The following is a 25,545-nucleotide window of genomic DNA, read 5'->3' as shown; positions in this document are numbered from 1 at the left end:
AGCGGTCGCCCAGTTTACGTTTGGTCTCTCCAATGTAGAGGAGACCACATTGGGAGCAACGAATGCAGTAGACTAAGTTGGGGGAAATGCAAGTGAAATGCTGCTTCACTTGAAAGGAGTGTTTGGGTCCTTGGACGGTGAGGAGAGAGGAAGTAAAGGGGCAGGTGTTGCATCTTTTGCGTGGGCAAGGGGTTGTGCCATAGGAGGGGGTTGAGGAGTAGGGGGTGATGGAGGAGTGGACCAGGGTGTCCCGGAGGGAGCGATCCCTACGGAATGCCGATAAGGGGGGTGAAGGGAAGATGTGTTTGGTAGTGGCATCATGCTGAAGTTGGCGGAAATGGCGGAGGATGATCCTTTGAATGCGGAGGCTGGTGGGGTGATAAGTGAGGACAAGGGGGACCCTATCATGTTTCTGGGAGGGAGGAGAAGGAGTGAGGGCGGATGCGCGGGAGATGGGCCGGACACGGTTGAGGGCCCTGTCAACGACCGTGGGTGGAAAACCTCGGTTAAGGAAGAAGGAGGACATGTCAGAGGAACTGTTTTTGAATGTAGCATCATCGGAACAGATGAGACGGAGGCGAAGGAACTGAGAGAATGGGATGGAGTCCTTACAGGAAGTGGGGTGTGAGGAGCTGTAGTCGAGATAGCTGTGGGAGTCGGTGGGTTTGTAATGGATATTGGTGGACAGTCTATCACCAGAGATTGAGACAGAGAGGTCAAGGAAGGGAAGGGAAGTGTCAGAGATTGACCACGTGAAAATGATGGAGGGGTGGAGATTGGAAGCAAAATTAATAAATTTTTCCAAGTCCTGACGAGAGCATGAAGCAGCACCAAAGTAATCATCGATGTACCGGAGAAAGAGTTGTGGAAGGGGGCCGGAGTAGGACTGCAACAAGGAATGTTCCACATACCCCATAAAGAGACAGGCATAGCTGGGGCCCAAGGGGAGTTATTTTCAAGATGGCAACCTGTAACTAGTGGAGTGCCACAGGGATCAATGCTGGGGTCACAATTATTTACAATACATATTAATGACTTGGATGAGGGAAATGAATGTACTATTGACAAATTTGCGGATGACACAAAAATAGGTGGAAAGGCAAGTGGTGAGGATGACACAGTCTACAGCAGGACATAGACAGGTTAAGTGAGTGGACAAAAACGTGGCAGATGGAATATAATGTGGGAAAATTTGAGGTTATGCACTTTGACAGGAAGAATAGAAGAGCTGAATATTATTTACATGGAGAAAAACTGCAGAAAGCTGCAGCAGAGGGATTTGGGGGTCCTCGTGCATGAATCCCAAAAAGCTAGCATACAAGTTCAGGTAATAGGGAAGGCAAATGGAATGTTGGCCTTTATTTCAAAGGGAATGGAGTATAAAATAGGGAAGCCTTGCTAAAACTATACAAGGCACTAATTAGAACACATCTAGAATACTGTGAACAATTTTGATCCACTTATCTAAGAAAAAATGTACTCGCATCGGAGGCAATCCAGAGAAGGTTCACTAGGTTGATCACAGAGATGGAGGGATTTTCTTATGAGAAGACGTTGAGTAGGTTGGGCATGTACTCATTGGAGTTTAGAAGAATGAGAGGTGACCTTAATGAAACATATAAGATTCTTAGGGGGCTTGACATGGTAGATGCTGAGAGGTTGCTTCTCCTTCTGAGGGTCTAGGACCAGACAGCATTATCTCAGAGTAAGGGGTCACCCAGTTAAGACAGAGATGAGGAATTTCTTCTCTGAGGGTAGTGTATCTGCGGAATCCTTTACTGCACTGGGCTGTAGAAGCTGGTTCGTTAAGTATATTCAAGGCTGAGATAGACAGATTTTTAATCAGTAAGGGAATCAAAGGTTATGGGGAAAAGGCAGCAAAGTGGAGTTGAGGATTATCAGATCAGCCATGATCTTGATGAATGGTGGAGCAAACTCGATGGGTCAAATGGCCTACTTCTGCTCCTACATCTTACATCTTATGGTCAAGTGCGACTCTAAAGCACCACAGATGGAAGTGGTAAGTGTAATAGTTGCAGTTGGAGCTTTGCCAGTCTGGCTGGGACCTTTTCCTATTTCTCTCTTTTTTTAGCGTTGTCCATCTTGAAGATTTCCTCCCCTATAGACACAGAGAGAAACTTTTGTGGACTTGATCCTTAATTCAAGAATAGTAAATTGATTACTTTATTTGTTGTTTTCTTTAATATAATAATGAGAAATTACATTAATAATTAAAGAACTTTGATTTATGTTGAGCCCTTTATTCCCTCAAGATATCCCAAAGTCCTGTACAACTAATTAATTACTTTTCAGGTGTATGTATTTTTGTTCTGTAGGCAATTCAAGATTTTCTTCATCATCCCCTTTTATACTTGCATTAACCTTGTCACGTTGGCTCCTGGTGTATAGGTCTTAAGCAGCCAGTGAAACAATCAAGTGAGCCCTCCACATTTTATAAGACCAATGACCAAAAATGCCCAGTTTTATTTACTAGCTTTTCTTGCTTCTAACTGGTCCAACTGGCCACAGTTAATGTGTTGGTCTGACAGCAGTGAAGTTCCCACACTAATGTCATGATGTAACATTATAATGTCATCATATACATGCCCCTGTAGTATACCTTGGACATCATGACATTACTTGCTACTGATGTTATGATGCAGTACCCTCAAGTGGTAGCTCACCGTTGGAGGCTGGAACATCGTGTGCTATACTTCAGGAGGTAAAAGGCCTGCAGTTACTTAAAAAATTTAGTTAGGTCAACATTGCTGGCAAGGTCTGCAAGAGAACCCACAGCCACAAGGTTACCGAAGAAAGTGAATGGGTCTTTTTGTTTGAAGTCAGGCAGAAGAAGGGGGCATCCTTGACACATAGCAACATCGGCCTTAATGGAGAGAAACAAAAATAGAGAGAAACAAAAATTTGACAGTCATTTCTCCTCAGTTAAACACAGTTAAAATAAGTGAAGACCCTGCATTTACATAAGGGCTCTCGTGATCTTAGGATGTTCCAAAGCACTTCATAACCAATGATGTACTCTTAAAGTGTAGTCACTGTTCTGGTAGCAAACAATTTACACCAAGGTTTCAATTAGCTACGAGATAAATGACCATACAATGGCCAGAATTTCACATGGAGATGGTAACTTTGTACGCCCAACTTAAAAATCAAGGATGAGCTCTTTGTGGCTTTGTAATCTTTTTGTGGCGAAGAAACCCTGAGACGATTTAGCAGCCATTGGTCCATTAGGTGGCTCAAGCCGAACTCTGACCCATCTGGGAGAAAGCCCCAACTCCAAGAACTCTCAGCTAATCAAATCGCAAGTAAGTGGGCAGGGGAAATGGATGCATCATGGTATGGAGGGTTGCAGTGGGTGATCACAAGGGAATGGAAAGATATTAGGGAAGAGCTGGTAGATTGAGTGGGGGCAGGTGGTGTTAGGTAGCCATGGGGGTGGTATTGTTGATCACAAAATGTCTGTAACTTTCTCCACTCCTGCAGCCCTTTGAGATAGCTGTGCTCCTCCAATTCTGGCCTCTTGAGCATCCCAATTTTAATCGTTACACCACTGGTGGTTGTGCCTTCAGCTTCCCAGGGCCTAGATTCTGAATCCCCTCTCTAAATGTCTCCACCCTCAACCTCTCTTTCCTCCTTTAAGACACCCCTTAAAAACAACCCTTAACCAAATTTGTGGTCATATGACCTAATATCTCCTTATTTGGCTCAGTGTCGAATTTTATTTGGTAAAGCTCCAGAGAAGTGCTTTGGGATGGTTTGCCATGTTAAAGACATTTATAAATGCAAGTTTCTGTTTTTGTTTTTGTCGGGGGGAGGGTGGTTGGCGATCACGAGGGGTGGGATGGACGTCTGATCGTGTGAACTGGGAAACAGATTTGCTTTATGGACTGGGGGGCACTCTTGCTCCTGGTCTGCAAACAGTGCTGTTCCATGAGGCAATCTTCGCCTTCCTTTAGCTTCTGAATTTCCCAAGGCCTGGAAAACTTGGCCAGTCAGTTTTAAAGCTGGGAAAGGGATAAAATCCAAGGATTGTAGCTTCCTCAAAATATTGAAATGGGGAACCAGCCTCCTGAGGGGGAGTAGGTCACCTGACCCCTCCCCCCTCAACCCTTGGCTCCTTTAAAGTTTGAAGTGGGTAGGTTTCAGGTGTGTCGTGCCAAATTCTGAGGTGCCAGATCTCTAAGAAAATGTGTTAGCCATATTATTTCTAAATCTACTATTACGCTGTTTTCCTATGTAGTTATCATTTGAGTGCTCAAATGTCAGTAAACCACTGCTTTTTAAGTGAAAAATATTAGTGCCGGCAGGCATTTTATTTCGAACCATCTGATATTTTGTATCATTAGTCTTTAGCATAGCTAGAATTTCATTATGCAATAGATTAATTATTTAATTCCAGCCTATTAAAAACATGAATTACAGAAAACTTTATATACCATCTCCCCATCAGAAGTAAGTAAGAGGGGTCACTCCTTTTCTTGATTTATATTTACAATCTAGACCTGGGTGTACAGTGCACAATTTCAGAATTTGAAGATGATGCAAGAGTTGGAAGTATTGTGAACTGTGAGGAGGATAGTGATAGACTTTAAGAGGATATAGACCAGGAACGGGCAGACACGAGGCAGATGAAAGTTAATGTAGGGGGAGGATGAGAGAGGGAATTGGGGAAAGGAGGATGAGACTGGGGCATCGAAAGGGGAAGAGAAAGAATTGGTGGGAGAGGAATGAGGCAGTGGGAGAAGAATGGAGCAGGGGGAGGAAAGGGGCAGGGGAAGGATTTGGAGGGAGGTGAAAAAGTATGGAGGATGGGGGGGTGGGGGGAAGGGAACAGAGCAGGGAGGAAGGGTTGGGGGATTGGGGGAGAAATGATCGGGGTGAGGAAGAGGGTGGATTCTGATCCATTTCACCAGGTTACTGGGCTGGTGAGTATCGAGCATTTTCTGGTAGGGTGCATTTAAATACAGGGTGTGAATGCAGCAGTCAGGAGCTAGGGGTGAGGAATTGTCACCAGACAGGAGCTCCTGGTGAATCCTCAGATAATAGGCTTCATCATTTAACGAATGAAAAAAGTACAAGCAAATCAGTGCAAAGTATTGTTCCCCTTAAAGCTAACTTTCACCCTTAATAACAGCAGAGCCAACACCAAAAGCAACACAAATGCAAAATAGATGCTGCAATTCTGAATATTTTTAGAAAACAGAAAGTGCTGCAAATACTCAGCAGGTCTAGAGCATCTAAACAGAAAGAAACAGAATGGCTTCAGGCCTTTCTTAAGTACAGTACGGGAAACTGTTTAAGAGATGCAACAGTTAACAGCAAATCGGTGCAGGGCCAAGTTAAGCTTTTACAAACGTGCTTAATGGAAACATCTCAGTATTAAACTGACCAAAAACAGTTCCAGGATTGGACTTAGCTGCCTGAACAGATCTCTAGAACTGCCTGATCTTGGCCATGTATTCAGTCACGTGACACTCACTCAGTAATCAGACAAATGCAGTATACGGAACTCAAAGGTTACTTTAAATGCAAAGAGAGCCATAGTAATGAAAGACGACCCCCACTCCCCCATGCACATTAAGGGCAGTTTACAGAACCAACGAAACAAAGTGGTAAATCCTTGTTCTTGTTGTGAAGCCTTAATCAAGTTTTTCCTGTTAATCACTCATTGCTTTGATGGTGGCATTAGGAGGGAAAATGAAACAGTTCCATTGAACTGTTACTATTCTTTCTGTCATTAAACAGTCAGTCCAGTAAGTTATTTTTTATAAAAAAAACAAATGCCTCCTAGTGAAGTTTCCTGGGGACTTTCAGAATTTGAAACGATGGGCAGAGTTTTCTGGTCAGCGTGCAGGGGTGGGTCCGACAGGTCGATGCATAAAATGATGGGCGATGACATCAGGTGTACGTCCTGAGCTCATGGCGCGCCATTACGATCTTTCATTTGGCAGCCGCGGAGTCGGCTGTGCACCCGCTGAAATGTTAAGGGCCTACTAAGGCCATTAAGAAATTAATTGAAGAAGTTAAGAACGCTGCCAGTCTAACCTTAAGGTCGGGCGGGCAGGTGAAAAGCCCAAGCGGCCTTCGCGTTTTTTCAGAGAACCTCATCCACAGGCGGGATGAGGTTTCCTGAAGCTTTTATAAAACAAATAAATAAATTTTCCCACCTTTACAAACACGTCCAACTCATGTGATAGAGTCACATGAGGGGACATGTTTGAATACATTTTTAAATCAATTACTTAATTTTTTGCGTATCTATTCAATCTCCCTGAGACAGCTCCATGCCTCAGGAAGATTGCTGCGCACTTTTGCGTGCATGCACAGAAGAGTGCTGGCCCTGACTCTCCCTCCTCCAGCCGCCCGCCCAGGTGAGCGCTACCAGCCGCGTATTATGCTGGGCCGGCCTTAATTGGCCCGGAGATAGGCTCCACACGTGTGACCCCGTATGCTGCCGCCCAGCCCACCCGCCATAGGAAAAATCTAGGTCACTGAAAAGTGGGGAGTGAGGTTCGTTTTCTTTGTCCTGCTCGACCGACCCCGCCCCTGTGAACCTTCTTCACCAATCAGGATGCTCGCAAGAGCTTTGCATGTAACTTTCAGACCAGAGTGTAAAATTGGTGGAGAAAAGAGTGTGCAAAAAATATAAGGACATTGATTTAAACATGAGGGTAAGTAGCTGCATCCTCCTCCCGCCACCTTCAGGACCATACAAATGGTTTTATACTGGCCACCGGATATATATGTATTTTTTGGTAATTAACATTTCCCTAACTGCTTTAATAACATAAATTACATTCAGCTCCCCGATCGCTGACACTTGTACTCTTGATGCTCATTTTGGATGGTTACACATTCTAATTGTTGTAGCTTTCTCCCCATTTGGATATTGCTCAATTAACACATTACACAAAAATGTGTCAAGACATCAGGACAAATGCAAAGGGATTTCTCAAAGCACGGCACACCGTGAGATAAGACGTGGCAGTGGGCGCGTGAATTGTTTTTAATGCTGATATATTTGATTTATATTAATAAACTTTGTATTAATAACGACAATGACTTCAGAACTACGTTTTTCGCGTCCTTTGTTACGATTTTTGTTCATGTGCTTTATCCAGTTTGCGATCCTTTGTAACTTTTTTCTAGCGCCGCCTGATTGTAAATTGCAATTGTGACAAGTGGACAGTGCTGGAAATTTTTGCTGATTCCTTCTTCTTGGTTTAATAGACTGAGCAATTTCAAAAGAATGACTCAGTGGCTCACCAGTAAACAAATAGCAGAGTAGCCTTAAAAATAATTAACCACTGGGGATTGCTCGTCTGTTGTTTAAAAGGATGAGCTGATTCTAAAAGTCTTCCACTTCACGTCTTCATTTGCACTCTTCCGGAACAAAAGAAACAATTCCATCTTTAAAAAGTAAAAAATTCTCTCAGTAATTTTAAGAAAGTTACAGAAAACATTTGGTTTGTGAGATTTGGTGCATTGTGAAGTTGACATTTATGGAGCCAAATAATGATTTCTACTCTCCCTCCACTCCAACCTCATCCCCATCTCCCAATGCCTCGCCCTGCCCACCCCACCAAACTCCCCAACAGCAGCGCAGCAATGAGTAAACTTGACCTGACAGACTAGCTTCAAAAAGTCGGAACTCGAAATTCATCTTTTTTTTGAGCTGGACTGTCAGGTCCTAAGCTCTGCCTGCTCAGCATGGATGACGAGAACTTGGTTTAAAACACAGAGTCCCCGGGCCTCCCCAGCCCCTGGCCCCAGCGTTTGGAACCATCTGCAGCTCTCTCTCCCAGATCCTGCTCAGAGATGCCGGAGGGGTGCTCCAACAGCACTACACCCCTGGTAGGTTCAAAGGAGGTTTGGTTCCGGTTTGAGATGCTTTCCATTTTAATATCCCACCCTAACCAAGCCCACCTGTTTGGTGGGGATGGTGGGGGTGGGGGGTTAAACTTTCCCCCACTCAATCTGCTACTGCTAAAAGTAATGAGCTTGAACTTCCTCGGAGTGGCAATCAGCAATGGATTGACACTCTGTGCCCAATGTCTTATCTGAAATTTTTTCCCAGCCTGCCTTGCCCCACTAGGGCTGGATTTTCTGGCTGACGTGTGGGTGGTGGAGCCCGCACATCAGCGCTTAAAATGTCGTGTGAGCATCCCGACGTCAGTGCAGGGCATCGCGATGTTTAGGTCGGCGGGCGCGCTATGCAGCGTGAAGTGCCCCTGCCATTAATAAAAGGCCTTGTTAAGGCCATTAAGTCACCAACTGTCGACGATTTTGAGGGGCCCGTGCGAACTTTGGCTCAGCACACGGGCCCAATGGGCAGGTGGGTAAGAGATTTTTTAACAAACCTCATCCACTGGTGGGATGAGGTTTGATTTCGGATTTAAAAAGGTTTAATAAAGTTTTTGTGTACTTCATTAACATGTCCCATCTCGTGTGACATTTTCATACGAGGAGGACATGTTAATGATTTTTTTATTTTTCTAGTTTTGACCTTTCACCACCTTTCAGCGATCTCCCTGAGGCAGCACTTAGCCTCAGGGAGATGTGTGCTCTTTCGCGTGCATGCGTGAAAGAGCGCACTCTCGCAGTTGGGGAATCCCCCCCCCCACCCGCACAGGAAGCGCATAGCTTAATTGGCCCGCCCACCTAAAATGGCGGCGGGACCCATTTCGGTGGTGGCGGCGATTGGCTGCCCGCCTGCCGCCGAGTCGGTCAGGCCCGCCCACCCATCAAGGGCAAAATTCAGCCCTCTGACTCAGATCGGGTGAGGTCCAGGCAGTGCAGTGTGTCCCTGGGGCACAGCGCCAAAGTACAGCTAAATCAAAGGGAAGGAAGCCACGTCCCTTTTTCCACAGCACTAGCTGCCATAAACCAGGTATGTTCGAAGGTCTATTGAAATTTAAAGATGAGGAGAGGGTGTCAGACCCCAGGTTGTGCCAAGTCAGGTTGGGCCTTGGTGGTTGGGGGTGGGTGGATGGGCGGTAGGGTCAGGTCAGGCTGGAAGGGATGGTGGGGGGGGCACTGGGATGGGAAGACTCCCAATAGGGGCGGGGGTGAGGCGTAGTCAGGGGTTGGGAGGGGGTGGGAGTCGGGGGAGGGTGGGGGGGAGTCCCACGGGGGTGGCTCGGTCTCGGTCTGTACAATAGTTACCCACAAGTTAGAAGTGGTTTTGCTTCCTCTTAACTTTTTCTGGGTAACTATTGGTGTAACCCAGTCGGAACCATCCAAAGTTTGCAATTTAAAATCACATATATGGATGGTCCCCAGTGCAGGGCAATTGCCCAGGGGAAGTTTTCATTTTTGAGCAATTACCATACAAACCTTATCTGGGAATTTCTGAAGGGGATTCCCCAGCTCATCATCGGGGTATCCCCCCAATACGATGCTGGGGAGTTCAGAAGTGACGGCCCAATATTTATAAACCATTATGCAAAGAAATTCACATTAAGCAGCAACGACAATGTAAAAAATTATTTTAGGTCCTGCACTGACTGAGGGAGGAAGAAAAACACTCTTAAAATTGACTTTACATTTCCATCAATAAGATTTTGTCTGAGTAGTATCTTTCTTTGTACGAACTACCACTATTGGTCAGTTGTGAAAAGATTTTGGGTGCCTATCAATGTAAAATCAATGTAATTCCAGAGAACAAAGTTGGGTTCTGAGTTTTGCGGAGCTGATATAGATAAAGGACTAGCCAACATAGACCGTCACAAACTGTTTCACCTTATTGTGCTTTCCTCGCCTTATATCTGGGTCTGTTGTAGACTCATTGATAGATATTTATTGTCATGGTTTGTCAACAAGCCCATTACTGCTGTATCGTATAACTATGAGAATAGTAGGAGGCAAACTAGACAAACCTTGGGTTTTTGTCCTCTAGCAATCCCTTTGTTACTACTGTGGTAGTTCTCAAGAGAAACTGCGGTCATGGTACTACAATTGGCTTCAGTAAGAGAGATTCTCATTCAAAGCAGGATACTATAAATGAAAATAGGGTCAGGTTCAGCGGTGTTGAATGTTTGCACATACATGAATGAATTAATGGTTACTGGCGTGAAATACCAGAGAGCATTCAGGGAACTGTACTCAGTGATCAGTTAACACCATTGTGAGAGGAGAAGAGGAGAGAAATTGGGGAATGAAAATGGATGAGACAATGAAAATATATTTTACTTTGTTATATTATCTAAAAGCATTTTATGAAGAGAATTTCAACAGTACCTGTTGTAGCAAGGTTAGTTGCTGGGCTATATGCTGTGGGCTGTAGTCAGCCAACATGAAAAGTCCTTTCTCATCAACTTTCTGGTAGGCCCCTGACGGTTCGGTTGCAAGACTATTATAGCAGGGCTTTGGTAGTGCCGTTGCGATATTGTGATACTTTTCCTTCTGATGAGGGCTTGAGGGCTCAGTACGTTTACTAATCTTCCATTTAAAACTCTATTTCAACAATAAGAGATTGATAGAATGTAATGTGCAGCAACATCATATAACATCTATAAGATACACCAATGAAACCTATTTTAATGAAGCAGTATTTTATTTTCAAAGATTCTTTCACCTCATATTCTTTTATTTTACAAAAGGCAGAAATGAAAATAGAATGTACATTCTGAATACACAGTGAATCAATTGTAAGTGAAATATGCTGATGAACAGAATACACCAAATAATCCGTTGAATACTTACCAGGTAACTGTATAAATTTAAGTGTACATTATTCACATTCTCTACAGATCGATTGTTGTTTAAGTATTTGGTGAGCACACCTTTTAAACCAATTATATTATCATTTTAAAATTTAAATATATAAAAATTACCAATATTTTATAGAAATTCAAGGGCATATTTTCCTTTCAAGGTCACTGCTAGGAACTCTTACAGATGCAGTGTAAATGAGGTGCGCTTGGCTAATACGTAAACTTACCCGCATCTTATCTAGGAAATCCAACGGCAGCTCTTCGAATCCCAAAGACCCTGGCCCACGCTCAGCAGCAGGTTCAGTTTAGTTAGTTGAGATGTGGTAAATGGATTAATATAATTACTATGAGTTATAAGTGAGTTATATTTATGTAAACCTTTCCTTTCGCTGTATTTTTCCATTATCCTTACACGCCTGGCCTGTTTTCCTAGATGTGTTTTGCTAGAGGAGATATCACTGCAGATGATATCACTGCGGATGATATCATTGTGGATGATACGCCCGAGCTGTTCTTCTGTATTTTTTACATTTTATCCCACTGTTTTTTTACACTGTTCCACTAGCCTGCTTATCTGCGAGAATATAGGATTGTTTACCAGGCGTTTTAAAATTTGCATTAGGTGATAAGTAAGGACTTAAAGTTTCATCTGTTAAATTTTAAAGGGAGTTTAAGAGACGTTTACAACTTACAAAGGTTTCATAAGTAAACAAGGAAAGGCTATTACATTTATTTGACCCAAAAGTGGAGGCAATAGGAAGACATGAAAGATTTATTTATTTTGGAAAAGTTGAGTTCAAAGAGGTGCTTAGGACAATGGAGTCTAGGATAGAAGGGGAAAAGAAGATATTTAAGGGATGTGTTTAGTTGAGTTGAGGTAACTGGGTGGGGGGGAGAGTTTGGGGGTGGGGGGGGGTGTGGGGGGGGGATGGGGATGTCTTGAGACCAGCTCTGTACTGAGAAAAGTGAATTTGAAGCTGTCATCCAGTTTCAAATCAGAAAAGTCTTTGTTCTTAGAAAGCAGTCTGTTTCTGAACTTTCCCGGATTTCCAAAGCAGAGTGGAAGAGAATGAGAATTCGTGTGGTACACAGTACACTTCATAAAAGTAGCAGCAGTTTTTGCCTTGGGTAATATTACTGGATTTTTATGATTAAAAATCTATACGGAGCTGTTGCCAAGCAGTTTACTTGCATGTTCTGATCAAGTGGTTTTTTGGGGGGTATGTTTTGTAAGATTTCAACTGTGTAATTTTACTCTTGTGTGCTTAATTTTTTTTTTGCTTCTTGTTAATAAAGCTTTTAATTTTAAAATCCTAGAAGTATTACAGGGATTCTATGCTTCTGGAATCAGCAGTTATCCCCTCAATTTTAAAATACAAAAAGTAAGTTATCAATAAGACAAGCTTCCCTCTGGGGTTTGGCTTGCTCAGCGAATAACATCAGCTGTGGTCGTAACAGTATAAATGCATGTCACAATAATTGTTTTTTGAGATGCTTCAGTTTACTGTAGCATTCTTCTACATGCTTGTAATAAAATTTCCTACTTTCAGCTTACTCCAGACTCTGGGTGGTTTTTATCCACAACAGTTGGAAAAGCCCAAGAGTGCACTAGTTATTCCTCTTCACTGTGCTTTGGAACTGAATGTTCCCTGGGCATGCCAAAAAGAAATAGCTACCACCACATACCAATCTGTAGTTAAAAAGGAGTGGCATACCTTTCTAGAAATATCTTCATTCAAAACCTTTTTGGACATTGAGTGAACTGACTGGTTGTCCTCTTCATTCGTCACGTCCTCGAGACTGAAGCTGAAATAAGGCAGTTTCCGGGCTTTTTTCTCCTCGGAGAAGTTTTGAAGCAAGCTTATTAAACATTGACCCCGGCTGTCATGTTGAATAACCTTTTAAAAGAAAGATCACATTAAGTAAATTGGGTTACTACTCTTCAATGATTCATGTTATATAATTATCCTGAATTCTGTGTCTGTTTGGATCCATAGCCAACCTTTGCTCTAGTACAGTCCATTAGTTAGCATTATTGAATGCATAATTTTGTAAAGTGATTTGCACTGCTGCGTTCTTGCTCATGTTTTATCAATGATATTTTGCATATACATGGTATTATTCAGATGAAAGATGTATAATGATATTTGTTAAGTTTATTTTGAGCAAAAAGACAATAGCCCTATATATATTGGCCAGGATTGTGGCAACTATGTTGGGACTGCACTCACCAGTGCCATCCAGCAGTGACCTAGCCAGAGTCTAGAGGGCAGGGCATTGGGGGCATATAACCCAAACACACCTAGCTAGTGGTTATATAATGAGGGGTGCATTCCAGGCTCTCATCTTGCTCCGCAGGCTGGCAACGCTGGTGGAACTTTCCTAATCTGGAGAGATGTCAGAGCTTCCCTACCCAGAAACCAGTGGACTCAGGTCCCAGTGGATCCTTGTGCCAGCTTTAAAAAATTAAATAAAAATCCAGACCCTGTCATGAGCTCCCCCCTTGGTGGGGATGACTCAGATCCTTCTGGAGGGCTGTACATCTTCATTTCACCTGGCATACTGACCTCAGGATAATGTGTATTTTTCTAGGGCCAAGGAAGCATGAATTTTGTATATGATTGCTGAATGTTGCAATATTATCATTCACCATATATCCAGTCTCTCAGAAGTGATCCAGCATTTGTGCATATTTGTAAGTGAATGTTTTTAAGTAGTATAATTATATCCATACAGTTTAGAAATACCTTTGAGGAAATAAAAGTTTCTAGCTTCTGTAAAACCTCAGTATTCTGTGCAATATCTACATTGTAGCACTCTTCAATCCAGGCCTGCAGTAGATCTAAACTTCGGTTGTGCACCTTGATGCAGTCAGCTGAACATTTTTGGTTCGCTCTGGAATTGTAAAAATAACTTTATTTTTTCATGTGTAATAATGTTGGATTAAAATTAGCAATAGTGATGTCGTTATATAACGACCTTTACAATATTCCAAAGGATAAGAACGTGTTAAAGGTGGCAGTCAACAATCATTTAAGATCCTGCCCCTGACCTGAGTCATGTTTTGGATGCCAAGAGAAAGGTCTGCTGCAGGCTGATAAATTTGAATGTTTTGAAGACATATGCTGAGTATCAATTTTTTCACAAATAAGAAAAGGGATGTTTCAATTTGGACCAAGTGATTGCCAAAGTACTTTTAAAATTTGGTTTAATGCCACTCTGGAGCCACACTCTGTGATCTCAAGTCCAAACACACCATACAAATGTAATTTAATATTAAGCCAACAGGGTACCACACAGCTTCATTTAGGACAGACCTCGTCCCAGATCCAGAGTTACACTCTCATTTTTTACATTTTTCTATTTCACAGCAACATTGAAGTGATAGCACAGCCACAATGTTAGTGTACAAATGTACACATTCTTCCTCTTTGGTGGTTTTCATCTTATACTTGCAGCTTTTGTGACATTGTGGCTGTTGTCTTGAGATTAAACTCACTTAGAATAGTAATAAGATATAATTAATTGCATTGATTTTCTGAATCAACATAATTTGGTTAAAAGATGTATAATGTTTTTAAAAATAACAAATTTTCTACAAAATTGACCTCAATATAGTGCAAACTAACATTGATAACTTGAACTCCTGAATGTTGTTCTCCCTGCAGTTCCATCCAACAGGTATTAACTAGTACTTTCATAATATAAATAATTATAATGTAATTATCACCCTGCATTAAATATTTAAAAAGGTGCAGGCAGGATTTTCACTACCGAGGCGGGCAGCTTGAGTTGGGAAATTTCCTGACTTGGTAGACCCGCCTCATTTTAAAGTGCCCATTAGGCCCAATTTTCATGCCAGGAAGTCAGCGGTGAGATCAAGCCTGGAAGTAGGTGAATGCTGAGACAGGCTGGTTAGAAGGCCTGATTCTGTTCTCTGGGATTTTGTCCCAATTATTTTAGAATCTGTTAGGCCCTCAAGCCCTCATGTCCCCAACTTGCCCCATGTCCCTTCATACTCCCCCATGCTACCTCTATAGTCATTCCCAGTATCCATCATGGGAGATGTCAGCAGCCATGTGGAGATGAAAAAACATAAACTTCTAACAATCTAATACAGCTCTCACTCAGACACATTTGATAGTGAAAAAACGCTCCCTTTCATGAAATCCATTTAAAGTTTTTAAATTTCCTCAAATGGTTCACCTCTTAAAACAAATTTCTATTCAGACATCACATCAAAGACAGCTAGCCCTACAATAGCCTCTTTAAACTGTCAATCAAACTGTGAACTCAGAACTCCATGTTGAGATAATTGTAGCTTTTGAAACTCAGCCAAGTATTCATAATGATATCCTAAAAGCCCTTGGGAAATGTTAACAAAGACTTCTATTGAAAATTCATGAACAGATGGTCATATTTTTTTCCAACCTATGCCAGTTGGCTTGTCAATCAAAGCAGTCCAGCAGAAGGTATTTTTAAACTCTTTTTGACAGCTTTAGCCTGGCTTTTTCATATTTAAAGAGCGGGAGATTTAAAAGCTGTAGATCATGACCTTATCTGCCCTTCAAGAGTGTTCATACCTACTCCATCAGTTCATGACTTTCTCACTGCAGGATAAGGCCCATGGAATGGCCAAAATGGGGTCTGATTGAACTCAGCACTAAGCTTAAATAGCCCTTCTGAGTTTGGGTTTTCCTCCTGTATGAATCACTCCCCACACCCTTCTCCATGGCATCTGTTGGAAATGGGAGCGGGACTTCCACATCTGGGTCCCGACCGCCATTTTTAAAAGTCTTCCCGTCTCTCCAGAAATTCAGCCCCAAGAATATTTTTCTGAGATATTTTGATGACATGTTTAAATTTGGGGTCAGTGTTAGTAGCCAGAATCCTATCATTTAATCTGGATAAGTTAGAAACTTTCCAACATAAGGCAAAGTTATAAATGGTAGTATTAAACGGAGGAGTCCTAAATAGAAAAGTATGCTTTAAATTAAACAATACCTGATATCAATGACGCTATTGAATCTGTCTTCCAGAAACTGTAGAAATTCACAGGGTGGTGTGAAATAACGAAATGTATAAAAAAACTGCTGAACATAGCCTTCTATTACTGCATTACTGTAAAAATAACAACATCTGTTAGGATATGCATAACATTCTGCCAAAGATAGCTTTAATTGTTTTAGCACACAAAGAAAAATCGGTGTTTAATTGCGTAGATGAAAGGTGCCAATCCCATACAAATGGGTTTTTGCTGTCTCCTTCTGGTTAGAAGTCAAAATAAATCCTTCTGAACCATTTTATATGCTTACGTTACATCCTACTGAATTATTGAGATTGTTGTTCTGCACTTGGAACCGATTCTAAATAATTTCCAAAATATAGTTAGCTTATAAGGAAATAAGGATGGGATTAAAACCAATAGAAATATCTGTCAGAAAAATGAGGATAATACAATAAATAATCAAGTTTTCTTACTTCAACCTCTATTGTTCCCTTGCAAATAGATAACTCACAACAGGGGAACACTTCCCTTGTGAGCTGCGTGCCGCAAAACTAAAAACATTTTCTTTGAAAAAAGGTTTTTACAATTTTGCAACACATCAGTGCACCCAGTAAATTTCTATCATCAAAGTCATTTCTTTCACTTGATAGTCAGCAGGCATTGCTGGTGGTACAGCTGATAACAGCACTCTGGTTCCCAAATTGTAGACCATTATTCAGGTAGCTACAACAGAATGTTTTGTAAACATGTGGATGTACCAAGGAGACATCAACAGTGGTATGGATCTACAATTCATCTCAAGATGGAGATTACATCAGGCATCCTCAGCAAAGTGGATGTTTCCTGTAACACAATTGCTGATTAATGTCAAAATGTAGAAGTGATTTTGTCCACATATACTTTAGATTGCTGTAACATTGTGTAAGTGGAGATTATTTTGGAATCCAATCACTCTTCCAAAACATTAAATTTACTTTGGTAGATTTCCATCAAAGTGATTTTTAAACTATTGGAGTATGGCTTTCTTTCTAAGAACGGAATGCTGGCAGCTGACTGTGATACCTTCAGCTGTTGTGCCATTGCTGAAGTTTAGTTGGAGTATCAAGTTAAAAGCCTTTGTAAATCACCAACAATCACATTCAGCAAAGCTTTGAATAAATTGTGCTCCAATACGTTCCCAACTTATTACGAAAAATACTCATATCTGTAATCTTATCAATTACTGTTTTTATACAAAAAAAGAGTTTGGTTGAGAGATCCTCGTTTTTCTAGATATTCATTACATAAAGTCAAATAAAATAAACAGAAAACTGTAAAGACTTCTAAAAATAATTAATTTCAAATAGGAAGCTTTCTTGATAAAATCAAGGTCATAAATACCGCTGATGAAGCAGGGTGGAAGAAGGCTATTGTGGGCTAATCACTGGCATAGACCTGTTGGGCTGAATGCCACATTTCTGTAATTACTATGTACTAATGAACCAGTAAACTTGATTAGTGGATGCACACATCACAGCTTGGAGATTGTCTATGTAAAGCTGTTCTCTTGTATGACAACCTGTTATTGAAATATTACCTTAATATCATTACAATTCTGACATGCATACATTAAGCAAATGCAACCAGCATCCAAAACACATATGAACTCCATTACTGAGTTTGCATTTGCAACGTTGCTGAAATCAAGGTTGCCATGACCAGCATTTCTGAAATATAAAGGCATAATTTACATGTTTACTTCTTATTACATTTTTGTGTGTCATAAAGGAAAATTATATTTCTATAATGGGGTTGTGGGATTAAGTAGAATTTCCAAAGATGTGACAAATCTACATTGTCCAAAGACAGCAGCAAGTGGAATTTTGATATTGATTATTGAATAAGTATATATAATGCCATATCTATTCTGTTCAACTGATAAGATATTTTGAGATTTAGAATTCATTAAAATCAATAGTTAAATTTGACTGGCTGAGCCAAAACTGTGAAAAACAAATTTAAATATTCCTCAATTGCCCAAATTAAGAAATAATGTATAAATTTACAAAATAGCACATGACAGAGAATCAGTAGGCTGGAATTACTTCTCATGAGTGGGCTGATGTGATAACTCGTGGCTGCAAGCCATAAAAGTTTTAAGCAAAAGAAGTAAGCTCGATTAGTCAAAAAATTAAAAAAGTTGGACCTGATATTTATTGCAGCTGCATTTAAGTGCATCTATGACATTGCCTGCCTCTATCCTTACCTCATTACACTGCCACTGAGGCTTATTTTCTTCAATGCAATCCTTCCTAAACTCCGTTCTAATAAACTCCAATTTGCCCAGTACTCCATCCTCTCTACATCCTGCACCATGTTCTGCTCATCTGCCTAATCCTGTCCTCACCAATCTTAATTTGCTACCCATGCCCATTGTTTTGAAATTAAAATCCTCATCTTTGCTTACAAATCTTTCCTGGCCTCAGCTCACCACACCCTATATCTGAAAACTCTTCTGCTTTGTTTCCCAGACCGCATACTTCGTGTAATGTACATCTAGAATCAGCCAGCTCACCCCTACGACCTGGAGCTCTTTCCCTGAATCCCTTCATCTTTCTACTTTTCTTCCCACTTCAGAAACTTCCTCAAAACATATCTCTTTGAAAATGCTTCTGGTTGTCTCCCTGAACTCTTCTGTTATTGCTGGTATTTGTTTCTCAAGATTGCACCTTGCAGTATGTACTACATTAAAGGTTTTATATAAATACAAGATATCTTGCAGGTATTGGGATGTTATTAGGAAATTGTGAGGCATGTGTTTATAGGGGCAAGTATTCCTTTCAGGACATAGTAAGCAGAGTTTACTCGAAATGTACTCCATCTGGACTTAGCTATAGCCAGCTCTAGTCAGGAGTTATAACCAGAAAGTGGACCACACAAGATGACTGTGGAGCACTGCTAAGGGATACATGCTCTCAGCTGGGAAGGAGCTGTTTTAGGCCTTAAAGCTCTCTCTAAATTCTCAGTTACAGAATACAACACAGATCTCAGGAATGTCAGGAACCAGATTTTCAAAGCGGAGAGGGGAACCCAGCACCTGGATGAGTTCAGGGTCCTCTCACCTCACCTATGTCACCGCTTGAGTCCTGCTGCTGGCTTGCTGAAGACAACAGACAGCTCATCAATTGGCCATGAAGGATAAATAGTTTGGAATGAGGGCAACCAGGCTAAATGAAGATAATGCACACATTCCAGTGCCAGTTACCTGGGGGTCCCATAACTTTCACTATCACAAGAAGAACTTTTCATTGGTTCTGCAGCAAATCTGACAGCTGTGTACCAATGCACCAGCCTGGCAGGTTTGCCAAATTAAGCTTTAAAAGTTGCATTTCCCAATGCCCCGGCCCCTTACCAAGCTCCCAAAGGAGTTAAATGGACTGATAATTAGCAGCAAGAAGGCATTTTGCTCCCTCCCCATGTGTCAGCACTTTGAAAATTTCAGAGGCATTGGGATGATGAGGTGATCTCCAGGGTCATGATTTCCAAATTGCCTGTACTGGGACCAGGCCCTACTGCCATTAGAAAATCCAGCCTCAGGATTTTGGAGGGACAGCCTATCCCTGAGTTTCAATCAGAGGGAATAGAGGGACTCTGGTTGCTACCCAAGCATTAGTTTTGATATTAACTTTGGGACATCCTGACGTAATGAAAGGTATCATGTAAACAAAAGTTCTTCCTTTTCTTTGGTTAATACTTATATTTAACATAACATTTAATATGCCATGCTTTGTGCCATTCACCTGCTGTAGAGGTAAGCCATCAAACCCACTGCTGTTCCAGCTTGAAGTACTTGTGTTCTGTTCTTGCTTTGGCTCTGATCACCTTTTGAAGAGTGGAAGGTGAGGAGAGAATTGCTATCGGTAGGTGTGAGCTCTAATGTCTCTGACTGGAATGAAAAGCTGACCAGTGAAAGAAGCACAGTAGAGTGCAGACCCCATTGCTCCATTTGCAAAATCTAGAGAGACCAAAAATACCATTAAGAACATCTAATGATTTCTGCTACAACAAAAGCAAATCACTGCAGATGCTGGAAACTGGAAATAAAAACAGGAAATGCTGAAAACACTCAGCAGGTCTGAAAGCATCTGTGTAGAGAGAGACAGAGTTAATGTTTCATGTCAGTAATCTTTCATCAGAAACCATAAGAATAACAGGGCCCCCTTAAGGATACTGTGCTGCCAATTTTACACTAAGAACAATGGTGCCTCAAAGGAGATTAGACAGGGATGTATGGTTTGATTGGGATTCACAGTAGCAGATTCTCAAGAACACCAACTGCAGCTTTGCATAGCGAAGTGATTACTGTGATCTCTGCAACTCCTTTACAGTCAGTGAAGGAGGAGAGATCAGTTAGCAGTGCATTGGAATAATTGAGTCTGGTATTGCAAAAACAATGAATGAATGGCAGATGGGCAGAAGAGGGTAATGCCGGCCCAGAACACGTCTGGACAAATGTGAAATGCAGAAATCGGGACTTACCGTTAGAGCCTTGCTCAGATCGTGGACATCCGAGGAGCAGAAGATGCTGGAGCCCAACAGGGGGTACAGACCCTGGGGGAACATGTGTATCGCATGCTGGGTGGATTCGCTTGGGAATGGGGAGACGGAGCTGTCAGGAGGGGGTGAGGTTGGGAGTGGGGGGTTAACAAAGTTGTCAGGGGTGGGTGAGGTTGGGAAGGGAGAGTCAAAGGTGTCAGGGGGTGTTGAAGTTGGGAGAGGGGAGGGAGTTCGGGAGGGGGGGTTAGGAGTTTGGGGCGGGTATTTAGGAGTAAGGGTGGAGGAGGGAGCAAGGTGTGTGGGATGTCCAGGTGAACATGCATGGGTCAGTGGGGTCAATGACTGCCTCCAGGGGAGCGAACTGAGGGTGGGTGTAGTAGGAGGGAATGGTGAGTATGAGAGGGTGAGTGTGCATCGGCAGTTGCAGAAAGGACAGCAAAGGTGGTTTGTGGGGACTCAGAGGCAGACACGCCCCCTGGGGATGGGAAGGAGGAGGTTGAGGAGGTCAATGTAGATGGAGGTGGGATTCAAAGGAAGGTAGGGAACATGCACGTTCACCTGGACATCCTGAAAAAGAAAGGGTTCTGGTTGGTAGGTGATGGTGGGGAGGTGGAAGGTAATGCCAGGGGGGGTCAACAGTGATGGAGGAAAGGACATGGGTGACTGGTGGAGGGTAAAGGACGGGGGGTGAGCAAAAACTTGACAATGATGATGCTTATCATATCGAAAGTGAGCGGAGCCTCGTGTTGGATGGGCACAGGTGCCTCTTGGGAGTGTGATCAGTGGGTGGGAGGGGATGCAGGTCAGCTCAGATGGACAACTGAAAGAGAACCCCACGCAATAATGAAAATGCTCGGGACAGTAAAATGAGTGTGGTGGATGAAAGCCCCGTGCGTGGGAGAGAGCTTGCAAGGGGATCCAAAAAGCCCTGCCACATACACACTTCTCCTTCCAGGATCACTCGTTGTTCGGCTGCGTGCAGCTGAACTACTATTGGGGGGGGCAGGGGGGATGCAGTGGGAGGACGTGTAAAGCCTGTCAATGAAGCTGAAAGACCCCATTACACACTATTCAGTGAAAGTGAATATATTTTCAGATTATAAAATGACAAAATGTGTTCATCTGTGCAACCACTTGTGATCAGAATTTCTTAACTTTTCTAGGCCTACAACTTCTTCTAGGTGCTGCCCTGACATCTGCAGCAGGGGAGATAACCTGTACAATCGCTGGCCCTGTTGCCTCTGATGACTTGGGCTTGATGCTGGACCTGGCTCGCTTTGGCTGTCCTCCTGTGGGCTAGTTGCTCCCCCACGGTGACAGAGGATGAGGTTAAGGGGGTCACAGGCAAAGGGGACTTGGAGGGAGAGGACAGCCTCTGAGATTCCTGAGTGAATGACCCAGGGGTGTCCAGCTGCTGCTCCTCCACCCTTTGGGTGCCCAAGGGCACCAACCTGACTTCTTGAGGGAAAGGAGCGCCTGGAAGAACATCGAGATGCTCCATTTCCCTGTCGTGTTGCCACTGCAGGAACTCGCCCACGGCTACTACGGGGTACAGGTCTGAATGCTTCTCTGCATTCTGCTGGACCAGAGTCTCTATGGCATCTGCCATTATTCCCATGGAGATCTCCATGCGCACACATGTGGGCACCACATCATCAGAGCAGGCGGACGCACTCCTCTGATTTGTGTGCCACTCTGTTGAGGGCTTCCAACAGCTCTGCGTGACGTTCCACCACCTTCTGCTGATTCTCCACAATGAGGTGGAAGGCCAGATCCAGTGGCTGGTCATCTGACTCAGACCTCACAGATGCCTCTTCCCCACCAGTCCTCCATGGCCAAGGAACTCGGCTGAAACTGCCTCCTCCTCCTGCAGACATGAGTCTGTGCAGTGACCACCAGAAAGTGAACCCGAGCATGCTCTAGGTTTAGGTCCCACCGAGGCGTATGTCTCTGTGCTGGTGGAGGGTGTGGGTAAGCGCTGTGACAGGTCTTCCAAGCTGCTTATTTCCAGCTCGTCAATGGAGGTGTCCTCTTGGCTGGAGGTGAGGGCCTGGATGGAGCTGAGCGACTGGCTGGCTCAGAGTGTCGGTCGCTTGGCAGAGCTCCCTGTGAACCAAAGTAGAGATAATTAGTGAATGGCAGCAGAATGAGGGGGCTAGTGTGGGCCGCTTCACCCCCTGGTCTGGGACATCTCCCTGCTGTTGTAAGCCAGTTTCTGCCTGAAAACAGATGGAGGGAGTGTGAGCAGGACGCATGGCGCTGTATGCAATTTTTGTGTGGTGAGTGGAGCCATGGATGGAATGAGGAAGTGAAAACCAGAGGATATGAGCCTAATGGAGATGTAAGGGCGCGTGTGAGAATTAGTGGTGTTGTCCCCTGAGGTGCGAGATCCCTGTGGATGTGTGATGTGTTTGAGAGTGTGAGTTGAGAGTGATGAGGTGGTTGCCTTACCCTGGCATTCATCTTCTTCCTGGATGGCTGACCTCCTCTATGCTCCGGTGATGTTGACTGCCACTGCCACCACCTGCCAGGCCGGATTGGTGACTCTGGTGGATCTCCTGTGGCCAGAGCAGGGTTAGAGGACATTGCAGCGGCCTTTCACTGCGTCCAGCAGGCACACCAGAGAAGCGTCACTAAATTTGGAGTCTGCCCGTCCTCTTTGTTTTCGGGGCCGTCAGTTGTCTGGAGCAGTCCTGGTCTGTAGACATGAAGTAGGCTGTGCTTTAAATATGGTGGCTGGACTGAGGAAGCACTGAGGTCGCGGTGTGGCAGGCAAATCCGAACCTGCCGGCAAATGATTTGGAGTGTTTTCCGTGAATGCATCACTAATGAGGCGGGACATGCTGGGACTGGAACAATATGGCGCGAAAACCTGTCATTGCGGCCGATGGATCAAATGACTTTTTCCCACCTGTTACCGCACTTTGTGCAAATCTGGGACGATTCCACTTGATCTGTAAATTGCCCTCGGTGACTACACCTGCAGGGAGTGTCGCGAGAGGTGGTCACACTGCAGCTAAGAAGTACACAGGCAGAGAGGGAATGGGTGACCACCAGAGTATCTAAGAGAAACAGGCAGGTAGTGCAGGGATTCCCTGAGTCTAGTTCACTCTCTAACCACATTTCCATTTTGGATACAAGTGAGCAAGATGGTTCCTCAGGGGACTGTAGCAAGAGCTATGTTCACGGCACCACGGGTGGCTCAGCTGCACAGGAGGGGAGGTGGATGAGTGGAAGTGCTAGCGTAGTAGGGGATTCCATAGTTAGGGGATCAGACTGACGTTTCTGTAGCCGTAGCCATGAGTCCAGGATGGTATGTTGCCTCCCTGTTGTCAGAGTCAAGGCTGTCAGAGCAACTGCAAGACATTCTTTTGGGGGAGGGTTAGCAGCCAGAGGTTGTGGTCCACACTGGGACCAATGACATAGGTAGGAAAAGGGATGAGGTCTGGAAAGCAGATTTTAGGGAGTTAGGAAAGGAATTAAAAAGCAGGACTTCAAGAGCAGTAATCTCAGGATTACTCCCAGTGCCACGTGCTACTGAGCATAAGAATAGGAGGATTGAAAAGTTCAATACGTGGCTGGAGAAATGGAGTAGAAAGAGGGCTTTAGATTTCTCAGGCAATGGGACCAGTTCTGGGGCAGGTGGGACCTGTACAAGAAGGATGGGTTACACCCTAACAGGACTGGCACTAATGTCCTCGCGGGGAGGTTTACTAGTGCTGTTGGGGAGGGTTTAAACTAGATTGGTAGGGGGATGGGAACCTGAGGGGAAATTCAGACTGGAGAGGAGAAAAACTGGCAATGGGAAGTAGAGAAGTATCAATTGATAATGAGGACATATCAGAGAGTAGTATCAAGGTAGATAGAATACTTGGAAAGTTTGATAGAATTACAGTAGGCAATAGTAAGTCATTAGATGGGGTCAGAATAAAGGGGCAAAGTAAAAATGCCTATATCAGGGCTAATGTGCATGTATGTGAATGCACGGAGTGTGATTAATAAGATTGGTGAACTGCAGGCTCAAGTTGACAAATGGAATTATGACATTATTGCTATAACAGAGACATGGCTCAAAGAAGGGCAGGACTGGCCATAAATATTCCTGGGTATAAGGCGTTTAGGGGAGACAGGAAAGGAAGAGTGGTGGGGGTTGGGGGAGAGGCAATATTGATTAAAGGTGGCATTACAGTACTGGAGAGAGAGGATGTTCCAGAGGGATCAAGGACGAAATCTCTCTGGCTAGAGGTAAGGAATGAAAAAGGCGCAATAACATTGATTGGTGTAGTATTTAGACCACCAACAAGTGGAAGGGATGTGGAGCAACAATTCTGCAGAGAAATTAGAGAGGTGCAAGAATTATAGAATAATCACAATGGGGGACTTCAATTATCCAAATATAGACTGGAATAGGAATAGTATAAAGGGAAAAGAGGGACAAGAGTTCCTGGAATGTGTTCAAGATAACTTTCTGCAGCAGTATATTTCCAGTCCAATGAGAGGACATGCAATTTTGGACCAGGTTCTGGGGAACGAGTTGGCCCGAGTGGATCAAAAGTCAGTGGGAGAACCTTTAGGGACAATGATCATTGTATCATAAGATTTAGGTTGGCCATGGAAAAAGACAGGGCACAATCCAGAGCAGGGATAATTAATTGGGGGAAAGCCAACTTTGATGGGATGAGAATGCATTTTGAGTCAAGTGAGTTGGAATCAAATATTGGCAGAAAAGACAGTGGCTGAACAATGGACACATAAATCCAGAGCGCCCTGGATGGTGAGAGAGATGGGGTTGAAGACGAAAAGGAAGAAGTGCAGGTATGACAGGTGTCAGATAGAAAATATAACGGAGAATCAGGCTGAATATAGAAGGACCAGAGAGGAAGTGAAGAAACTAATAAGAAAAGCAAGGAGAGAGCATGAGAAGAGGCTGGCAGCTAACATAAAATGGAATTCCAAGATCTTCTATAAGCATGTAAATAATAACAGGGTAGCAGAAGAAAGATTAGGGCTGAGTAGAGGCAAAAAAGAGGACTTGCACATGGAGGCTGGAGAAATAGCGGAGGTATTGAATGATACTTTACATCTGTCTTTACGAAGGAAGAAGATGTTACCCAGGCCAAGGTAAGAGAGGGGTAAATGGTAAACTAGAAGAAATTACAATTGAGAAGGAAAAGGTGTTAGAAAGGCTATCTTTGCTTAAAATAGATAAGATAATGGGCTGGATGAGATGCATCCAAGGATACTGAGGGAAGTGAGAATGGAAATAGC

At 43.3% G+C, this 25,545-nt stretch overlaps 1 protein-coding gene across 1 annotated transcript in view; it reads right to left on the bottom strand.

Moving 5' to 3' along the window:
- The window catches only part of LOC121289678 (kinase non-catalytic C-lobe domain-containing protein 1), a 278,354-nt gene that overhangs the window by 37,435 nt on the left and 215,374 nt on the right, over positions 1 to 25,545 (bottom strand). Inside the window, exons 24-28 of the mRNA XM_041209301.1 lie at positions 19,521 to 19,735; positions 15,738 to 15,854; positions 13,481 to 13,628; positions 12,449 to 12,631; positions 10,258 to 10,473 (exon numbers count right to left, since the gene is read on the bottom strand). Of these exons, the coding sequence (XP_041065235.1) occupies positions 10,258 to 10,473; positions 12,449 to 12,631; positions 13,481 to 13,628; positions 15,738 to 15,854; positions 19,521 to 19,735 (879 nt within the window). The remainder of the gene's footprint in view (positions 1 to 10,257; positions 10,474 to 12,448; positions 12,632 to 13,480; positions 13,629 to 15,737; positions 15,855 to 19,520; positions 19,736 to 25,545) is intronic.

This window comes from Carcharodon carcharias, chromosome 17, assembly GCF_017639515.1.
Source record: "Carcharodon carcharias isolate sCarCar2 chromosome 17, sCarCar2.pri, whole genome shotgun sequence".
Taxonomy (NCBI): domain Eukaryota; kingdom Metazoa; phylum Chordata; class Chondrichthyes; order Lamniformes; family Lamnidae; genus Carcharodon; species Carcharodon carcharias.
This window is presented reverse-complemented; position numbering and strand designations above follow the sequence as displayed.